Raw genomic sequence first — 8,679 nt, 5'->3', positions numbered from 1 at the left:
TGGAACACCTGGTACCCCCCTTGGCTGGTACAATTGCATTTGATATTGTTCAGTTGAAGCTGTAACAGTGATTGTTGATTTGGTTCACTCTGATTCTTCATAACCAAAGCTTCTCTTCTCCTTCTTCTTCTCCAATTCTTGGGATCCTTTTCTCAGCAGTTTCTCCTCTTCTAAACTATTCGCTTCATCCAGGCATGATAAGCATCGGTCTATATCTCCTTCTATTTCTTCTGTGCCAGTCCTTGTAGGATAAACTCCTTTTGAATACACAGCACCTTCAGTCTCCTCTTTATCGCTGTCTTCATCTGAACTCGAACCTCATTCTTCTCTTAGTTTCCAGACATCTCGGTTTTTCTTACTTCTGGAGTTTTGGATTCATCTTTCTGGTCGTTTCTGCTTGTCCTCTATCTATTATTCGTTCATCTTCATCTCTGATGCAATAATCACCCTGCTGGATGATCACTGGAAGCTGAGGATAAGCATCCCTAAGCTCTACTTCCTTCTCATAAGGTGGGTGTCTTTTTGCTGAATCCGTATGTGAGAAAGGTGTACTAACTTCTGCCATTAGTTTTTCTATCGCCTTTCCTTCTTTTAGCATTTTCTCTATACCTCTGTTTATCTTATCGCTGGACTCTTTTATCAGTTTTTGTTTGAGAATGAAGGGCAACTTTTGTTTCATTTGCCGGATAACCTAGCAATACTCTTAACTAAAGGATTACCATTTTGTATTATATCAACCGGTGTAATGACTTTTTATAGCCTTGATGTCGTTTTTCCCCATTGTAACAACCCTTTTATATTCCTTTATCGTGAATTATTATATTTTTAGACTATATAGCCTATGGCTTCCCCCCTTCAATTATTAATATAAACCTAAACAACCCCCATTTTTTTTTTTTTTTTTTTTTTTTTTTTAAATAAATCAATTAAAAATCATGAATAATTAAAACAAATTTTTATTCCTATATCCTATGTCACCAATTTATCAATTAGTGGTGGCTATCTTACCACAACCCATCAAATGCAAGTAGTCAACTTCAGACTACAATACCCATAAACAAAGCCTGTAACCTTACAACACTACAATTCCCATAAATTCCATTGTTTAATATGCACCCAAGTATCTTAATTCCAGAATAATGTCAGTACCTGATTTCCAACCGAACTGTAATCCAGCCCAGTGATGCACAGAGACTCCAAAATGCAAATTTTATTCAAATCAGTATTTGCCAAGCCTATGTGAAATTGTCATAACATCACATATCCTGTTAGGGGAAGATTTTGTGAACTAGCCTGATATCTGATCCGATCCTCTGCCGCGTCACGTGATGTCACGTCAGCACTTCCTCTCTCTCTCTCTCTCTCCTGTCGTATCGTCCTATTGCTCCTCTCATATGACAGAAGAACAGAGACACAGGAAAAGATTTTAATAGTTAATGCAATACTGAGTTACTTCAACCATATTCAACATTCCCCCACTCATATTCGCTTTAAGACTTAATTTAATTCATTACGTATTTTATTTTAATCCGTCATTTAACTCAGGACTAAATAGATCGCTCAAAAACATTATTTTATTTTAATCCGTCATTTAATTTAATTCATTATACTCCGTCACCATATATCTAATGTATAAATTCACGACATCTCAACAAATAGTTTCATGTTCAAACACCAGCCGCTTTAAAACTATAAGATTCGTGTTAAAATCTCTCCTATTTGTTCCCACGTCTGTGTCTCCCTGTCTCCCCCTGCAGTGTAACAGATGTGTTGTTTAGTAACATCCCACGCATGCGCGATACATTCAAAAATACTTTTTCACCGTGGAAGGGAGATTCTTAGATCTCTCCCCAACCCCAAATAGACGGTTAACAGTCCTGCTGTACCTCCGTTTCCCCCTCATAGTCAAACAACATTTAACAGCGCTCACAAAACATAGAACCGAAATTCCACATACAAACATAATTTAAGAGGCTTTATTACCATCGCAGTGGACCTCTACGGTCACATGTTAGCATGCAGCATATTAGCATTTAGCCTTAGCATTTAGCCTTAGCCTGTATGCACCATGTAGCATAAAAACAATGCACCTGACATTGCGTCTTTAATTACTTTTTCCTTTGTCCTAACTTTAGGCTGCCGTGAGTTCTGGATATTTTTATGTGAGCGGTCCCCCCCAAGCAGATATCCCGTCGGACAGAAGATGGGCAAGCAACCCCCACTAAATCTACAACCAAACTCCAGTCATGACTGACTGACTGACCTGTTACCCATAACGCGTTACCAGGATTTTATGGCCCACCATGCGGTCGCCTCGTTTGTTCCGAGGGCTTTATCAAATCCTGCAATGTCCTAACTTGTATACATATCTTGGCCCCGATTGTTCTTGACTTACTATTCAAGCAACACATCTCTATAAACAATCCATAAGCTCTACCCACTTTTGCGCTGTTTTTAATTTTTTTATAATGATTAGCCAGACCCCCAGTTATCAGCAATAACGCCACACGAGGCACGGTCGTATGGTACATTTCTCCAGTGTACAATCACATAGCATCCAAACTAACAACCTGTGAGGAAAACTCACCCTTTTCTGGCACTTCAGACCGAGTTAGCTTGGCGGCTGAATGAAACAGAGGAGAGATGCAGACCAGCCCCACGTTGGGCGCCATTTGTCGTATCGGGTGAATGGTGGCAATTATTGCTGATGAACAAAGGAGTCCGCTCATACTGAACTTGGATCATAAGGTTTATTCATATCACAAGCTTCAGCATAAGTGACAGATGTCATGACATCCGGAGAGCGACGCCTCAGAATGGCCGCTCTGCCCTTCTTCTTCGTTTAACCCCTACTTATAAACAATGCAAAAAGATGGGCTCCCTCTTCTGGCCAATCACCAGTCTCCCCTGTCTACAACACACTTCCTGTCTGTTGTATGTGGCGTTACACTAAAACATTCCCTCTTGATACTAAAATTAACGTACTCTCTGGTTCCACTTAAAACATTTAACAAAGGCATAATCCCAATACACGACACCCCCATAACTTACTACATTTGCACACACTGTATATATATTTTCTGTTGTATTTTTGACTTTATGTTTTGTTTTACCCCATATGTAACTCTGTGTTGTTGGTTTTATCGCACTGCTTTGCTTTATCTTGGCCAGGTCGCAGTTGTAAATGAGAACTTGTTCTCAACTGGCTTACCTGGTTAAATAAAGGTTAAATAAATAAAATAAAAAATAAACTGCTACGTTAATTATCCTAACCTGCTGCGTAAATTCTTCTAACCTGCTAGAAAAAGTCAATTCCGGTTATAGCTGTATCGAAGTGACGTGTTTTTAGGGAATCTCATATGCAAGAATGCATACAAGGTTCTCTGAAACATGATTGTGACAGAGAGCGGTTTCAGTTTTACTGCACACACCAAAACCAAGGACAGCGGAACGTTTTGGGGTTGTTTTCTGTTTTCGGAAATAGTAGTGTAGACTGTGCAGTGTAACACCACCAACTATATTTGGCTTCCATAAACAGTTGGATATTGGACAGTTACTTTCCTAATGTAGTAACACCACCAACTACAACGACGCCAGGACAGCGGAGTCACTGACCACCTTCCTGAGACACTTGAAACCCTACCTCTTTAAGGAATACCTGGAATAGTATAATTTGTAAGTCGCTCTGGATAAGAGCGTTTGCTAAATTACGTAAATGTAAACTATATTTGGCTTCCATAAACAGTTGGATATTGGACAGTTACTTTCCTAATGTAGTGATAAAAATAAGCAATTTCACAACTCGAAGACAGAGTTCTTTTAAAGTAGATGTATTTATTTACCAATAAATAGAACTCCAGTATAAAAACATGCACTTCAAGTAGAAAAGCTAAATAAAACAAGTAAAATGAGGATAAACAAATACCATTTCTCTGATATGGGGGATTGGAAATGATGCAGACAATTACATTGATAGAAGCCACAATCTAGCTGCAATATTAAAGCTGATCTACCCCCTAAAATGTTGTAATAAAAACATTTAAAAAATACACTTCCCTTCTTGCAGTTATAAACCTTTTGTCAAATGATTAAAAATCAATTATAAACATTGTTCACAGTATATTGTATTGTAAACGGCACACATTGTGCAGGTCACAGTCTATAACCTTCACCCCTCTATCCAGCTATCTATCCAGCTATCTATCCAGCTATCTATCCAGCTATCTATCCAGCTATCTATCCAGCTATCTATCCAGCTATCTATCCAGCTATCTATCCAGCTATCTATCCAGCTATCTATCCAGCTATCTATCCAGCTATCTATCCAGCTATCTATCCAGCTATCTATCCAGCTATCTATCCATCTATCTATCCAGCTATCTATCCAGCTATCTATCCAGCTATCTATCCAGCTATCTATCCAGCTATCTATCCAGCTATCTATCCAGCTATCTATCCAGCTATCTATCCAGCTATATATCCAGCTATCTATCCAGCTATATATCCAGCTATCTATCCATCCATCAATTCATAACTTCCTTTATCCTTCTTTCATCCTCATCCTCAATCCATTTAATATATTTTCATCCTCATCCTCAATCCATTTAATATATTCTTTCATCCTCATCCTCAATCCATTTAATATATTTTCATCCTCAATCCTCAACCCTTTATTATTAGTATTATTATTTAACCCTTAGTTAACTGACAACACATATCCAAACTCAAGCAAACCTAAAGCATATGAATCCTTGTGATTGGTTCAACCTTGCTTCGTTATGGAACATCCCCGGTCGGTCCTGTTTTGTGCATTAGCTTCATTACTCAGTGAGTCTCTCCTACTCTGAAATGATAGAATCCAGTCTTCTTTTCCCTCTGCTCTTCGTCTTCTTGGTTTACAGTACTTTGTGCTTCATCCTCCTCAGGAATTTCTGTAGTTTTAGCCTCAGGCCAGAGTGCCCTGATGGAGAGCTAGAGGACAGGAGAGGAGGGAGAAAGAAACAGAGCAGGCAGAGAGAGAGAGAGAGAGAGAGAGAGAGAGAATGACAATTTAGTCATTTAACAGACGTCTGAACCTAAGAAGGAAGCTGTACTAGCTGCATGATACGATCATAAATACGATCATCGTAAGGAAACCGTCACCTAAAGTAATATCGCAGTACAACAATACAACTGACGCAGAGAGAGATCAAGACAAATAGATATAGCCATACAGAAAGGGAGAGAAGCCGAGATAGAGAGAAAGAGAGATACGAGAGAGAGAGAGAGAGCGAGAGAAAGCAGGGAGCGCAGCAAAAGAGAGAGAAAGAGAGAGTGATAGCAAAAGAGAGAGAAAGAGAGATACGAGAGAGAGAGAGCGAGAGAAAGCAGGGAGCGCAGCAAAAGAGAGAGAAAGAGAGAGTGATAGCAAAAGAGAGAGAAAGAGAGATACGAGAGAGAGAGAGAGCGAGAGAAAGCAGGGAGCGCAGCAAAAGAGAGAGAAAGAGAGATACGAGAGAGAGAGAGCGAGAGAAAGCAGGGAGCGCGGCAAAAGAGAGAGAAGAAAATAAGTGGAAAAAATCAGAGAGCAGAGGAAGGTTTGTAAATCAGTCTGTCCGTCCATCCACCTTCGCTTGGGGTACTCACCATTCATACTGTGTAGTGGTCTGTGTCTGTCTGTTAGCTCCCATCCACTCTTTCTCCTCTTCCTCCTCCTCCTCCTCCTCCTCCTCTTCCTGTTGTCTGTCTAGTATCTGGTCCCAGATCTCAGTGTTAACCCACAGCGACCCCGACAGGGTGAGGATGGGCCCGGTGCAGGTGATCCAGCGGCACAGGGGGCAGCGTACTGTAAGCAGGCCGCTCTGGAGACTGGACATGGTCTGCAAGCACGGCCCACAGAATGTGTGCTTACAGTGGAGCATCCGAGGGATCTTCTCCGTGCGAGAGTAGGGCTGGAGGCAGATGCAGCACTCCATGTCCTCGCTCGTCAGACCCATGGCTAGCTGGCTGGTGTGCGGATGGACGGACGGATGGATGGACGGATGGACGGCTGGAGCACAGAGGAACTCTGGACGGAGAGTCAGTATCTGGGCAGGAAGACGTGGGGTTTAAACGCTGGTTTGAGGTCAGTTTTCCCCTTGTGGTTTATTAAGGTCCTGGTTTGGATTTGATGAGGCTGAGCTGATCCTAGACCTGTGATTAGGAGCGTCGGTCAGGAAGCTGCAAAAGACATTATCATGTTAAATTAAAACATGTTCAAATTAGACTCAGTGACTTCATCACTGGCACTATGTTAACGTATCTAATATAAAAATATATCTTAAATCAACAGGCTGTCAGGTTTTTCTGAAAGATGTGAAGAAAAATATCCCACAGATTTCTAACATCCATAACTTTAAGATTTAGACAAACCTTTTCATTTTTATCATTATCAATAATAGGCAAGCTTTTACTTACAGGTTCTGGAAGATTCTCAGCACAGCGACTAACTATTCAACGACAAAACTTTGTGTGTGAGAGAGAAGCAATACTTGCAATACTGTCTGCCTGTGTGTGTGTGCTTTCGTTTTAAGCCTTGGGGGGAGGAGACATAATTCAGTTATTTTCATCCAAGTGCAATCACGCACCTCCTCCACTCTCAGGTGAGTCAGGTAAGTTCCATGGAACGAGTAAAACCGTTCAGGTGAAAACTATGATACCTTATTGATGTCACTTGTTAAATCCACTTCAATCAGTGTAGATGAAGGGGAGGAGACAGGTTAAATAAGGATTATTAAGCCTTGAGACAATTGAGACATGGATTCTGAATGTGTTCCATTCAGAGGGTGAATGGGCAAGACAAAATATTTAAGTGCCTTTGAATGGGACGTGGTAGTAGTTGCCAGGCGTACCGGTTTGTGTCAAGAACTGCAATGCAGCTGCTGGGTTTTTCACGCTCAACAGTTTCCCGTGTGTATAAAGAATGGTCCACCACTCAAAGGACATCCAGCCAACTTGACACAACTGTGGGAAGCATTGGAGTCAACATGGGCCAGCATCCCTGTGGAACGCTTTCGACACCTCGTAGAGTCCATGTCCCGACGAATTGAGGCTGTTCTGACGGCAAAAGGGGGTGCAACTTAAAATTAGGAAGGTGTTCCTAATGTTTGGTATACTCAGTGTACGTCCAGTTTAAAATAGATACATCTTATTTGTAGGGGCAATTTCACTGTAGAGGGGGGGGGGGGGGGGGGGGGGGGGGTATTACTTGTAAACTCAGATCTTGTGGACTTATAGAACATTATCTGTGGTCTTGTAGACTCCTGTGTACGTGCCTGGTCATTGTAGTGGTTATGTACAGAATCAGTTCAATGGAAGCAGTATCACTTCTAGATAAGAGAGTGGCACAGTTCATTGGAATCATTATCGCTTCTAGATAAGAGAGTGGCACAGTTCTTTGGAATCATTACCGCTTCTAGATAAGAGAGTGGCACAGTTCATTGGAATCATTATCGCTTCTAGATAAGAGAGTGGCACAGTTCATTGGAAGCAGTTTGTTGTTGTAAACAACCACAGGTCAATGTCACACAACTTCAGTAGAAATCTTGTAAAACAACCACAGGTCAATGTCACACAACTTCAGTAGAAATCTTGTAAAACAACCACAGGTCAATGTCACACAACTTCAGTAGAAATCTTGTAAACAAGCACACTAACATTATGCTTTGGGGGTGTTTTTCTGCTAAGGGGACAGGACAACTTCACCGCATCAAAGGGACGATGGACGGGGCCATGTACTGTCAAATCTTGGGTGAGAACCTCCTTCCCTCAGCCAGGGCATTGAAAATGGGTCGTGGATGGGTATTCCAGCATGACAATGACCCAAAACACACGGCCAAGGCAACAAAGGAGTGGCTCAAGAAGAAGCACATTAAGGTCCTGGAGTGGCCTAGCCAGTCTCCAGACCTTAATCCCATAGAAAATATGTGGAGGGAGCTGAAGGTTCGAGTTGCCAAACGTCAGCCTCGAAACCTTAATGACTTGGAGAAGATCTGCAAAGAGGAGTGGGACAAAATCCCTCCTGAGATGTGTGCAAACCTGGTGGCCAACTACAAGAAATGTCTGACCTCTGTGATTGCCAACAAGGGTTTTGCCACCAAGTACATGTTTTGCAGAGGGGTCAAATATTTATTTCACTCATTAAAATGCAAATGAAGTTATAAAATTTTTGACATGCGTTTTTCTGGATTTTTTGTTGTTATTCTGTCTCCCACTGTTCAAATAAACCTACCATTAAAATGATAGACTGATCATTTCTTTGTCAGTGGGAAAACGTACAAAATCAGCAGGGGATCAAATACTTTTTTCCCTCACTGTATATTTGCAAGAAAAAAAACATATGGGGGATTGGAAGTGATGCAGACAATTACAATGATGGAAGTTACAATCTATCTGCAGTATTAAAGCTGATCTAGTCCTGTGTAGCTCAGCATGGTGTTTGCAACGCCAGGGTTGTGGGTTCAATTCCCACGGGGGGACAGTAAAAAAAAAATAATGTATGCAACCACATGGGGTATGAAAAAAAATAAAATAATGTATGCACTAACTGTAAGTCGCTCTGGATAAGAGCGTCTGCTAAATGACTAAAATGTAAATGTAAATGTCACTAACTGTAAGTCGCTCTGGATAAGAGCGTCTGCTAAATGACGTAAAATAATCTAA

At 41.2% G+C, this 8,679-nt stretch overlaps 1 protein-coding gene across 1 annotated transcript; it reads right to left on the bottom strand.

Annotated features, from left to right (window-relative positions):
- Positions 1–3,821: 3,821 nt before the first annotated feature.
- LOC311138067 (uncharacterized protein) lies at positions 3,822–6,198 on the bottom strand. Its single transcript, XM_084172719.1, has 2 exons — positions 5,626–6,198; positions 3,822–4,971 (listed from the first exon to the last, which is right to left on the bottom strand). Exons 1-2 carry the CDS (start codon positions 5,973–5,975, stop codon positions 4,896–4,898), a joined length of 426 nt encoding a protein of 141 aa, XP_084028845.1. The 5' UTR covers positions 5,976–6,198; the 3' UTR covers positions 3,822–4,895.
- Positions 6,199–8,679: the final 2,481 nt, after the last annotated feature.

The sequence above is a fragment of the Coregonus lavaretus genome (genome assembly GCF_964263955.1).
Source record: "Coregonus lavaretus genome assembly, chromosome: 12".
NCBI classification, from domain to species: Eukaryota; Metazoa; Chordata; class Actinopteri; order Salmoniformes; family Salmonidae; genus Coregonus; species Coregonus lavaretus.
This window is presented reverse-complemented; position numbering and strand designations above follow the sequence as displayed.

Coding starts and splice junctions, on each gene's coding strand:
- LOC311138067 (XM_084172719.1), bottom strand. CDS start 5,975: ATGGGTCTGACGAGCGAGGACATGGAGTGCTGCATCTGCCTCCAGCCC. Junction 4,972..5,625: donor ACCACTACACAGTATGAATG/GTGAGTACCCCA, acceptor CCTGTCCTCTAG/CTCTCCATCAGGGCACTCTG.